The sequence below is a fragment of the Salvelinus sp. IW2-2015 genome, linkage group LG4q.1:29 (genome assembly GCF_002910315.2).
Source record: "Salvelinus sp. IW2-2015 linkage group LG4q.1:29, ASM291031v2, whole genome shotgun sequence".
NCBI lineage: Eukaryota > Metazoa > Chordata > Actinopteri > Salmoniformes > Salmonidae > Salvelinus > Salvelinus sp. IW2-2015.
In genome coordinates, this window is record NC_036842.1 from 30,891,814 (window position 1) to 30,904,772 (window position 12,959).

Below are 12,959 nucleotides of genomic sequence, written 5' to 3' on the forward strand. Positions count from 1 at the left end.
TCTCCCATGTCACCCCGCTCCTCCGCACACTCCACTGGCTTCCGGTCAAAGCTCACATCCATTACAAGACCATGGTGCTTGCCTTTGGTGCAGCAAGAGGAACTGCCCCTCCCAACCTTCAGGCTATGCACTCCGTTCTGCCACCTCTGGTTTCTTGGCCCTCCCACCCCTACGAAGAACACAGCTCAAGCTCTTCTCTGTCCTGGCACCCCAATGGTGGAACCAGCTCCCCCCTGAAGCTAGGACAGTGGAGTCCCTGCCCATCTTCCGAAACCCTACCTCTTCAAAGAGTATCTTAAATACTTCCTGTACCCGCACTTGACCCCCCCCCTTCCCTTCTGGTTGACTTTGGCTGATAGTTACTTTATTGAGGAAAAGTGTACTTACTATGCCTGTGATATGTGGTTGTCCCACCTAGCTATCTTAAGATGAATGCACTAACTGTATGTCGCTCTGGACAAGAGTGTCTGCTAAATGACAAATATGTAAATGTATTTATGTCTGCTGTCCCTCATTTTACCATCTAATAGTCAAATGATAGTGTGAAAGCAGGTGAGCTGATTCTACTCTTTTTGGACATTTTCTGGTGTTTTGTGATGGAAAACTAAGGGGGTCAAGCATAACACGCCAACCCTGGTATCCATTGTGACAGGCTAGAGCTATTTTCAGTTAAATTACCCCTCCTGTTGCACACAACAAGCTTCCATTCCCGCTCTCACAATGGGATTAATGGTTGATTTAAGATTAAATCATCAAACTTGTTAACGTCAAACCTGTTACTTTATTTGGCATGTTGTATAGCCACTTACTAAATTATTTAACCTCTTGAGATGGGATTTAAAAATATATATTATTATTATGAAGTTGAATATGTGCTCTTCATGACAGAATGTTAAAATTAGATGAAATCAAAAGTTTTTTTTTTTACCAAGTTATACTTCTCAACCAATTGGTGGAACGACACAGTTTCTATTTCAGTGTGTCCACTGCTCAAATTCTCTCATTTATTATTCAAATTATTAGAATAGCTTTTCATTTGGTGTAATGGAAAGTAATGTATTGGATATGAAAACAACATTTATCTTTAGAAGTCTTGTTGAACTATCTGTCTGTTCTTGTCCAAAACGTTTTTCTCTCCCGCTTTAACGCCCCTTTTCATAGCGGATTTTGTTGTTAAAGAAAGGATTGCCCTGCGGGAGGCAAAAACTTCAGCACACCGAGAGTGGGCGTTTCACTAAACTTTTCCTCCATTCCACAGCCAATTGTAAGGCCTGTTCTATAAGTCGAGCCCTCTGATTTGCTTTCCTGTCCTGTCTGCAACCTGACTGACAGCCTGCTAGGGGACCTTTTTACCCTCTAAATTACTTCCCAGGGCTCCAGTGACGACTGAGAGAGGGGGCAACACTTCTGATCGGAGGCTCAGCAGCGCAGGGTAGCCTTTTCAGAGGAGCGAGAAGAGGAGTGGAGAGGACGAGTGCGCGAGAGAGGGTGTCCCATCCGTCACACTAGCTGGATGAATCCACACTCCAAAACGTATGGCTGCTTGAGAAAATAACGCTATTTTCCCCTTCTCTCTTTCTCTGGGACCTTTGGCTACCAGTTCTCTCCTAATCAGAAGTTGTCACAAGTATTTTTTCAGTTGCTCTTAAAAAGTTAACCCACTTTTGTCGTGGACGTTACTGGCGACCATGGATACACATATAAGATGGAAAGTAAAACGGAGGATAAAGTACTCGCAAATCACTTTAGCGATACTTCTACTTTTTGTCACATCACAAGCCAGTTCAGGTAAGATACCACATCCTCTATTGCAGTCTATTGCTGCTGCGCACTATTGTGTCCGTCTGTTCTTTAGACAGTGATATGTTCTCATGTGCAACAAGTCCGTATCATACATACCATTGTGCAACGTCAATTCTACGCCCCTCTTTTAAACCATGATTTAATTGTCTGGTTACTGGAATGTGGTCCACATTCATATTGGTGTCATAAGCTGAAATGACCGCAGGCCCAGTCAAGGCTTTTTAAAGAATGGCATTGGTGCTTGTTCGTATACTTTGTACTGTATTGCTCAGTGTGTTGATAAAGTCTATCGATTTGGTTAGAGCCCGCTGCATAGAGTACTTGCAGCGCCAAAGATAACTATTTTTCCAGAAACTTTTCCAGAAACTCTTCAGATTACCTTCTCTGCCTCCAGCGATGGATTTGTGCACTCTGAAAGATGGGGTCCTCCTGCGCCATCTATAGAGCCTCTTCTGATGCACATCATTTAGCATATATTATTAGAGTCTTTAAGTCTTTAAGATGTATTGTGCTGTGCGCACATAGGCTACACATTGCTATGCTGGATGATAGGACTACTGTAAAGATATAGAGTTTACTTTTTATTCCTAGTGTTGAATTGATCAACCTGGAAACCAAGCTCACCTTTTATAGCCTGTAGGAAAATCATTTGACCTTTCTTCCCTCTTGTCGATACATTGTAGACTATTTCTTCTTTAGGCATACTTAATGGAAATGTATTTTCATAGTCTAACTGAAAAAAACTTTTATGCAGCATTGTGGATATGAAATAAAATATATAGTAATTTCTTGAGGGTTTCATATTTGGCAAGCTTTTGCGCTTTAGACTTGATGACAAGTACATCCATGAGCTTAATGTGCTCCATATTCACATATGAAACAGTTGACTTTAAAGTTCAAAGGGCTATTTCTTTAATGAGAAACCGAATGGAGCGCAGCTCTCGTGAGAGGGCGTGGCCGTCGGTCTGAAGTGGCAGCGTGGAGCCGACGCTTGGCATCTCATTGTGGGCAGGGATGCGCACGGACATACAACAAATGCTCAATAAAAGAGTGTAATGTCTCTGTGAAATCGTCTTCAAGGTTATTTTTAAACTATCCCATAAACATTTGTCTTGCTATCCTCCAGCTGTCTGTTTTATATGCACTCTATGATGAGAAAACAAGGTTTTTTAGTGATCACCTGTAACCAAAGCTTTTTTAAAGGGTGTGCCTAGGGAACTGCTCAAACTCTGTGGTTTTGCAATCAGGCTCTTTTACTCTACTTTCCAACACCTTTATTGGAACTCAAATCACTTTTGGAAATGAATTGTGTGAGTTACATGTTGCTAGATGAAGGAAAGTGGTTCATGGTGTGGACAGGAGCATTGGTGGGTGATGTGGGGAATTTGAGTCAGGCCTAGTATCCTACATATATTATTAGCTCACTGGCCTGCATGGTAGGTGGCCCGCAGCTTGAATGCTGGCTACTGTGGAGCTCTCAGCCAGTCAGAAATCCAGTCAGTCAGTTAAAAGCAGTGGAGGCTGCTGAGGGGAGGACAGCTCATAGTAATGGCTGGAATGGAGTCAATGGAATGGTATTAACCAATGGAAACCACATGTTTGATACCATTCCATTGACTTATATTCCAGCCATTATTATGAGCTGTCCTTCCCTCGGCAGCCTCCACTCGCTAAAAGGCTGTTAGATTAACATATGGCCTGGTCTGTTCCTTCCACATACCTCAACATGAGAGGTGGAGATCTAGAGATCTGGACTGGATTAAATTCCCTTTGACTGTAATTTGGTAACACAATAGGATTTCCAATCAATCTAAATTGCATGGGCCTGCACAGACGAGTCTGAGTCGTGTGCTAATGATTGAAACAATTACATATTCATGTGAATCCTGAATGCAGACTTTGATTGATTATTGACTATGGCCCCTTGGCTTTGAACTTTCTTCCCTATGGGAGAAATGGACACGTCTCCCTTGAAAAATTGGTATTCTGATCTCAATGCAACCTGGTAAAATAAAGGTTAAAACATCCAGGGGGTGTGGTCTTGTAATTGCTCGTATGTGATTGACAGACCCAGTTCTCAGTCATGCCAGATGATGTGGAGAGTTGGACTGGAGTTTAACTAGGACTGAAGGGCGTGGGACAACTCACTATGATGCTGCTGCCTTCAATCAGCTCTTAAAGACCAACAGAAAACAACCAGAGACTTGTTAAATGATCATCTGTGATGCTGCAACACTTCCTGAAACCAGGACGCATGCCAGTACGAGTGGAGTTTATGAATTGGTATTGGCTAGCAAGAGGTTTATTACATTCCTATTGTTGCCAATGTCAACCTAAGCAGTGTTACAACAATCAAATCATCAATCATGGAAATATTTATTTGACAGGAAATAAGCATAATACATATTTCTAGCTATATTATCAAAAATAACTTTTGACTGAAAAATGCATAGCATTTCACCAAGTTAAGTAACCTGGTCAACAGTTTAGGATACAGTGCCTCCGGAAAGTATTCAGACCCCTTGACCTTTTCCAAATTTTGTTACGTTACAGCCTTATTATAAAATGGATTAAAAAACATTGTTTCCCTCATCGATCTATACACAATACCCCATAATGACAAAAGAAAAATAGATTTTTAGACATTTTTGCTCGTTTAAATATTTTTTATATTTTTATAGTACATTTACATAAGTATTCAGACCTTTAACTCAATACTTTGTTGAAGCACCTTTGGCAGCGATTACAGCATCGAGTCTTCTTGGGTATGACGCTACAAGCTTGGCACATCTATATTGTAGATGTGCCAAGCTGCAGATCCTCTCAAGCTCTGTTAGGTTGGATGGGGAGCGTTGCTGCACAGCTATTTTCAGGTCTATCCAGAGATTTTCGATCGGGTTCAAGTCCGGGCTCTGGCTGGGCCACTCAAAGAATATTCAGAGACATGTCCTGGAGCCACTCCTGCGTTGTCTTGGTTGTGTGCTTAGGGTTGTTGTCCTGTTGGAAGGTGAACCTTTGCCCCAGTCTGAGGTCCTGAGCACTCTGGAGCAGGTTTTCATCAAGGATCCCTCTGTACTTTGCTCCGTTCATCTTTGCCTCGACTAGTCTCCCAGTCCCTGCCGCTGAAAAACAGCCACACAGCATGATGCTGCCATCACTGTAGGGATGGTGCCTGGTTTCCTCCAGACGTAATGCTTGGCATTCAGGCCAAAGAGTTCAATCTTGGTTTCATCAGACCATAGAATCTTGTTTCTCATGGTTTGAGAATCTTTAGGTGCCTGTTGGCAAACTTCAAATGGGCTGTCATGTGCCTTTTACTGAGGAGTGGATTCCCGTCTGGCCACTCTACCATATAAAAAAACAACAACAAAAAAACATTATTTCACCTTATTTAACCAGGTAGGCTATTTGAGAACAAGTTCTCATTTACAACTGCGACCTGGCCAAGATAAAGCAAAGCAGTGCGACAGAAACAACCACACAGAGTTACACATGGAATAAACAAGCGTATAATCAATAACACAATAGAAAAAAAGAAAGGCGCTTTGGTAACAAAACATATGGCACTGTGAAAGACTATTTTGTAGATGACATCGCCGAAGTCGAGGATCAGTAGGATAGTCAGTTTTACTAGGGTAAGTTTGGTAGCGTGAGTGAAGGAAGCTTTGTTTTGCGAAATAGAAAGCCGATTCTAGATTTGATTTTGGATTGGAGATGTTTGATATGAGTCTGGAAGGAGAGTTTACAGTCTAGCCAGACACCTAGGTATTTGTAGTTGTCCACGTATTCTAGGTCAGAACTGTCCAGAGTAGTGATGCTAGTCGGGCGGGCGGGTGCGGGCAGCAAACGGTTGAAAAGCATGCATTTGGTTTTACTAGCGTTTAAGAGCAGTCTTGCCAACTCATGGCCTTAGGAGTTGGCAAAACAGCACAAACATATTTGGGACCAGGCTAGACTTCACCTACAGGACCAATCAGAAGTTTGGATACACCTACTCATTCAAGGGTTTTTCTTAATTTTAAACATTTTCTACAGACATTAAAACGATGAAATAACACATATGGAATCATGTAGTAACCAAAAAAGCGTTAAACAAATCAAAATATATTTGATATTTTAGATCCTTCAAAGTAGCCACCCTTTGCCTTGATGACAGCTTTGCACACTCTTGGCATTCTTTTAACCAGCTTCACCCGGAATGCTTTTCCAACAGTCTTGAATGAGTTCCCACATATGCTGAGCACTTGTTGGCTGCTCTTGGTCAAATAGCCCTTATACATTCCGGAGGTGTGTTGGGTCATTGTCCAGTTGAAAAACAAATTATAGTCCCACTAAGCGTAAACCAGATGGGATGGCGTATCGCTGCAGAATTCTGTGGTAGCCAAGCTGGTTAAGTGTGCCTTGAATTCTAAATAAATCCCTGTCAGTGTCACCAGCAAAGCACCCCACACCATCACACCTCTTCCTCCATGCTTCACCGTGGGAACCACACATGCAGAGATCATCTGTTCACCTATCCTGCGTCTCACAAAGATATGGCGGTTGGAACCATCAGACCAATGGACAGATTTCCATCGGTCTAATGTTCATTGCTCATGTTTCTTGGCCCAAGCAAGTCTCTTCTTCTTATTGGTGTCCTTTAGTAGTGGTTTCTTTGCAGCAATTTGATCCTGAAGGCCTGATTCATGCAGTCTCCTCTGAACAGTTGTTCTTTCAGCTAGGGGGCAGAATTTTTATGTTTGGAAAAATAACGTTCCCAAGGTAAACGGACTATTTCTCAGGTCCAGATACTAGAATATGCATATAATTGACAGATTATGATAGAAAACACTCTAAAGTTTCCAAAACTGTCAAAATATTGTCTGTGAGTATAACAGAACTGATTTTGCAGGCGAAAACCTGAGGAAATCCAACCCGGAGTGCCTTTTATTTGGAAGAATCCCTGTTCCGTTGCCTGCCTCTCCTCCATTTAAAGGGGTATCAACCAGATTCKTTTTCCAATGGCTTCCTCAGGCTGTGACCAGGCTTTAGACATAGTTTCAAGCTTTTAATTTGAAAAATTAGCGAGATTTTTCAAAACGCGTCAGGTGTCCTTTGATTAGTTCCTGCGCGCGAGAGATGTAGCTCGACATTTTCTTTCTCTATAGTATTGAATAGGTTACCGTCCAGTTGATATATTATCGATTATGTATGTTAAAAACAACTTGAGGATTAATAATAAAAAACTTTGACATGTTTCTACGAACATTACGGGTACTTTTTGGAATTTTCGTCTGCCTTTCAGGACCGGAACGAGCCTGTGGTTTTCTGAACATAACGCGCAAACCAAATGGCGTTTTTTGGTTATAAAACTAATCTTTATCGAACAAAAATAACATTTATTGTGTAACTGGGAGTCTCGTGAGTGCAAACATCCGAAGATGATCAAAGGTAAGCGATTCATTTTATTGCTTTTCTGACTTTCGTGACCATGCTAATTTGGGGCTAGCTGTTCTTACTGTTTTGTCTAGTGATTGATAAACTCACAAACGCTTGGATTGCTTTCGCTGTAAAGCATATTTTCAAAATCTGACACGATAGGTGGATTAACAACAAGCTAAGCTGTGTTTTGGTATATTTCACTTGTGATTTCATGATTATAAATATTTTTTACTTTTTAAAAAGAAATTGGCGCTCTGCAATTCAGAGGTTGTTTACGAAAATGATCCTGCTAAAGGGATCCGTGCGGCAAGAAGTTTTTAATGTTGAAATGTGTATGTTACTTGAACTCTGTGAAGCATTTATTTGGGCTACAATTTCTGAGGCTGGTAACTCTAATGAACTTATCCTCTGCAGCAGAGGTAACTCTTGGTTTTCCTTTCCTGTGGCAGTCCTCATGAGAGCCAGTTTCATCATAGTGCTTTGTCACGTCTGCTCCCGCTCTCCCTCTCTGGCACCAGGCTGTCCTACATTATGCACACCTGTCACCATCATTACCCGCAGCAGTGCTCATTGGACTCACCTGGACTACTTCCCTTTGTTGATTGCCCGGTCTATAACTGTCTGCTTCCCCGTTTGTTCCCTGTGTCTGCATTAATGTCGTTATGTCTTTATGTCCATACGCTGTCCTGTCCTGTTCCATGTCCGTGCTGATTAAATGATCACTCCCTGTACTTCCTTCTCGTCTCCAGCGTCGACCCTTACAGAATGCAGACACCACTAAATGAAGCATCAGGTAGTTTTGGTTGGTGACGTCGGGTCTGTGTGCTATCACCGAGGGAACCGGGGGTGCCTCAGCTAGCTCATCGGGCTTCCACGCCTTAGCTGGCTCGAGAGGTCGTCTTGCCTCGGTGGGCTCGGTAGGCGCCCACCCCACGTCATGCTTCAGCCGGCCCATCAGGCTCCCACGCCTGAGCTGGCTCGCTAGGCTCCCACGCCTCTGCCGGGTCGTCGGGCTTCTACGCCCCAGCTGGCTTGTCCAGCGCCCATGTCTCGGTCAGCCCGTTAGGCTCGCCCAGGTGGGACGCCAGGTGGCGCCCCCTATGGGGGTACTGTCACGCCTGCTCCCGCTCTCCCTCTTTGGCGCTCGAGGGCGCCAGGCTGTCCTTATTTACGCACACCTGTCAACATCATTACGCGCAGCAGTGCTCATTGGACTCACCTGGACTCCTTCCCTTTGTTGATTTCCCGGTCTATAACTGTCTGCTTCCCCGTTTGTTCACTGTGTCTGCATTAATGTCGTTATGTGTTCATGTCCAGACACTGCTGTCCTGTTCCATGTCCGTGCTAATTAAATGTTCACTCCCTGTACTTACAGCGCTTGATGGTTTTTGCTAGAGGTTGACCGATTATGCAATCTCTTGGCATTCTCTCAATCTCAATCTCACCCCTGGTGAGTCACTGGCTGTTCAGGACAGGAGGGACAGAGAAAGAGAGAGAGGTGCATTGTGGGTACCTTGTCAAACTTGCGTGACATGATTTCCTGACACAAAAAAGTCTGGAATGCTTTCCTTTGGAACACCATGCCCATTCTTCATTCTGGCTTTGATGACATCTTCAAGAACTAAAACCAAAGATGACCGAATGTGATTTAATGGTTAAACATGGATGATAAATAACTGACTTTAAGAAAACTGATATTTTTCTGCCAAAGTGCAGATATCTGGGTCTATCTAGATCTCTCGCTTAACAATGCTTGTTTTAAAGAGCTTTATTCCCTGACCTTGATGAGGGCAGCTTTATTTTGCTTTCTTGTGAAAGTTGTTGTTGTATTAGCCATGTGGCTGCTTCTCAGAGGCTAGGCTTTGCTCCCAAAATGTTTATTTTTGTATGGGGCAAACAGATTAAAGAGAAGAACAGAACACTGTTTCCACCAAGTCGCCCACCGGAATCAATGGGAACTTTTCTCAAAGCTTCAACATGTTTCTCCTGGTTTGTTATCATTCATTAAGAAAAGGTTTTTGAATGATCTGTGTCAATAGGAACATTCCCCTAGGCATGTCAAACTGCTTTATTCATCAAAAATACTTGAATAACATTCCTTGAATACCTGGGTAAAATGAAAACGTGGGTGGATTGGGGCCGAAGCCAACGACTACTCGATATGTAAACGTTGACTACAGTGCTTGTTGTTTTCAGCCTGAAAAGGACTATGGGTAATGGAGTCTTTGTGATTTTAAGATTCATGGAGTTTCTCTAATGTTTGACATTTAGTTTTTATCCATTTAGTTTTTTATATAAAAATAGGATTATAAGAAAGAAACACTTGTTGTTTCACTGTGTTCAACATCTGGATCCGATAAGCTCCATTGTGCCGTCTGGCGTCTGCTGATCCTAAAAAAATAGGGGGAAAAATGTTCCAGATGTTTTTATCCCACTCCTGGTGGAACAAAGCACTATGAAATAAAGCACTGTTTAATTTTTCTAAAGAAAGATATACCTCTAGTACCTCACTGGTTTTAGAGTTGAGGCTTTTCGCTGGAAAAATAGCTGCGTCCCATTAGGTGAGTTTTGGTCAGATGTTTTAGTGATGGTGTGAGTTTCATAGCAGCTAAGTTTGGAGCCATGCAAAGCAGCCTGGGTCATTTAAATGTTATTTTTGTGTAAAGGTAGACTTTACTATGGGGGTCAAAGGTCAAGCACAGCTGGGCCACAGGGGTTTTCCATCCTCTCGGCCCACTGTCAGAACAGTTCCTCTACAAAAGGAAGTTTCCATGATAGATTGGATGCACCTTTTTATCATATTACCCCCCTGTCATTCATGTGTGTTATGGAAGAATAGGGCAAGGTTGTTACTGACTGATGTAACTGATGCAGAATGTTTATGGCCTCCAAACCTGGTGTTGCAATGGAAACCTCTGGAACTGTTCTGTTCTGGCTGCAACATGGTGAAACACAGACACAGGTACCATACTGGTGGCATTTCAACCTTGCAATCAAGTAATAAAAACACTGCCATGAAACCCAAATTGGAGAAAGTTCAGTTCGGAGTGCAATCCCCAATCTCAACCCCATCATTATTAGTAATTGTTTGTCCCTTTTGAGCGAATGCAGTTTCTGCTCCAGTTTTTCAATGGCCATATTCTTATCGCTCAATATGGGAAATCCTTTGAGGCATTTTACTCAATCAGATAAGTGGTGGTTCTGTGGTGTGAAAAGCCCTGTTTTTGAGTGTGTGTGCGTGCGTGTGTGTCTATCGTCGTGGTGCAGGGAAAGGAATCTGAGTTTGCTGGACTGTGGAGAGAAGCAGTGACCCTGCAATCTCATGATCCACTTCAGACTGTGAATGCAGCCATTATGGTGTGGAACTTTAACTGGCTGGGCCGTTGAACGGTTCATGGTTTAGTTTATGACCCCTAGCCTCCAACCAGCTCCATCCAACGCCTGATCAACAGCAAAGACTGACACTCTTCTTGTTATATCTGTGCAGATGACGGAATGGAATGGCTGATAAAAGATTATTCCAGGTCAGAATTTTGACTCTGTCTGTCAGATTGAAGGAGATCCTTTGTATGCCACTCATGTCATAAATATTTTTGTGTCGTGTTAGGGACAGGGAAACACTGTTCTCTGAAGAGTTCATAAGGAGACTGCTCCAAAGGACCATGGGGCATCTTATTGGCCGTCTTCCCACAGAAGCTGTAGAGCCAGGTTTTCCAGGACAGTGATTTGACAGGAGACTATGTTCAGGCTTGGACATGATCCTCTATTGAAAAGGAGAAAATAGGGTATTATCTTGATTTCATAGTGAAAAGTTGAGTCCTTTCAGATAATTAAGTCAAGATGCTGTGGGTTTAATTCCCAAATGCCCCAGTAATGGTTGTAGGGATTTTAGTTTTTTCAATAGTGGGTCTTTCAACAGATGTGGTACCATGCCAGTCTTTTCCATTTTAGTCATTGTTATCTAGAGCACCTTACAGGATAAATTATGGTTAAGTGCCTTGCTCAAGGGCTTATCGACATATATTTCACCTAGTTGGCTTGGGGATTTGAACAAGCAACTTCTGGTTACTGGCTCACCGCTGTTAACCGCTAGGCTACCTGCCACCCATTTCTTGCAGTTGGTAGAGTGGTGTCAGGGCCTATGCCTGTTTTCACTCACCATCTGTGCTGTATACACTGTAAGACCATAAGTGGTATAGGCCTACTTCTCACTGTAGCTCTTTTCCAGCCAAAATCATTGGGTATTCACTATTCAGCTCTCCAGGATAGCAGTACTGTTCTCTATTAAGGGCTATTATAATGATTGAGCATGGAAAGCAATGCTATGAGTCATCCTTTCCAACCCCAATCCCCATCCCCAGTCAGCCCTGGCCTCAATCCTAGCCACAGCCTGGGCAGCAGAACTACTGAATGAAGCATTTTAGGGGGAAATCGCATGATTATCTTCCCTGGTAGCTAACCCCACTGCAGAAACCTCACTACTTCAGTTGGAGCCATTCTATTTTTCTTTATTAGGTGAGAAAACTGGTGCAGGGGGGGGGGGGGGGGTTGATGATGTGGTTGGAAAGACTGTATGAAAGAGAGACAGACAGACAGACAGACATAGAGAAAAAACATCTGCTCATTCAGCTTCACTACAGTTAGTTTGCACGGACCTAGGGCAGGACAGCAACCACAGAGGGAATTACGCCTGCTTACAGAGCTGCTATAGATGGAACAAAATGAGGTTGAACAATACAGAATGGTACATTTACAGTGTGGGAATCTTTTCTATTTGAGAATGAGGTGAAAGGGGAGTCTGTGTGCTCCTTCACCCCCTGGCAGGTGGGCTCTATGTCTCCTCCTATAATGTCAGTGGTAGTATCAGGCCAGGGCAGGACAACCAATCCTCCACACACTCAAAACTGGGACAGGAATTGGTTGCCATGGAGACATTGGAAGCAAGTTCCAAAGATTTTTCACAGGAGGTTGGATCTCCTGGCAAGTTTCGTCTGTGTACAAGTCTGACTGCATGGTGTTTGACTGGTCATTGGAGCCCATAGCAACATGGTTGGTGTATTACCACTATTCATTTCTCCTTCAAGAACAGAAGGCAATTTTTTTCTGAGCAACACAAGTTGATTTATAACATCAATATAGTTCCTTTCCTCAAAAATAATAAACCCAAAGCAAGAGGGTTTTCTAAATCACATCCCCTAACCAAGAACATATCATGTTTATCAAATCACTGGAGGCTGTTCCTTAAATCTCTCAATGATTCATGTGTTTTTGCTTCCAGAAAATATTGTAGCTAATAATTAGATATAGCTTTTCATGTTTCTAAGGCAATGGCTTGAAGTTTATTTTCATGAGTAATTTGTTTGTTATCATTTTGGTTGTCATGTTGAATTTGGATGGAGGCATACAATAAAGTATTTCTCTGTGGCTGAGCGACAACTTTTCTGGCAAAGCTTTCTTGAGTTCACTGGTGATGCCATGGAATTATAGTTTGTGTCTGTGAATAAAGGGATGCATTCTACTTTCAACTCATTCCTGCATTTGAAAGAAAACAGCTCAGGTTCGATTCTCATCATTTCCACAAAAGTCCAAGCAATTTACGTAATTGGTTCAAAGTGGGTCATTCTAGCAGCAGCCAGACAGTTGAGATCCAAAAGTCCGATAGCCATTGGAAAGTACTGTCTGTTCTGCTGTGTGTGTGTGTGTGTGTGTGTGTGTGTGTGTGTGTGTGTGTGTGT

The 12,959-nt window shown here is 42.7% G+C and overlaps 1 protein-coding gene across 1 annotated transcript in view; it reads left to right on the top strand.

The window, feature by feature from the left end:
• The first annotated feature begins 1,376 nt into the window (after positions 1 to 1,376).
• LOC111960893 (collagen alpha-1(V) chain-like) overlaps positions 1,377 to 12,959 on the top strand; it is a 198,533-nt gene continuing 186,950 nt past the window's right edge. The window contains exon 1 of the mRNA XM_070442065.1: positions 1,377 to 1,788. Within this exon, the coding sequence (XP_070298166.1) occupies positions 1,689 to 1,788 (100 nt within the window). The 5' untranslated portion in view covers positions 1,377 to 1,688. The remainder of the gene's footprint in view (positions 1,789 to 12,959) is intronic.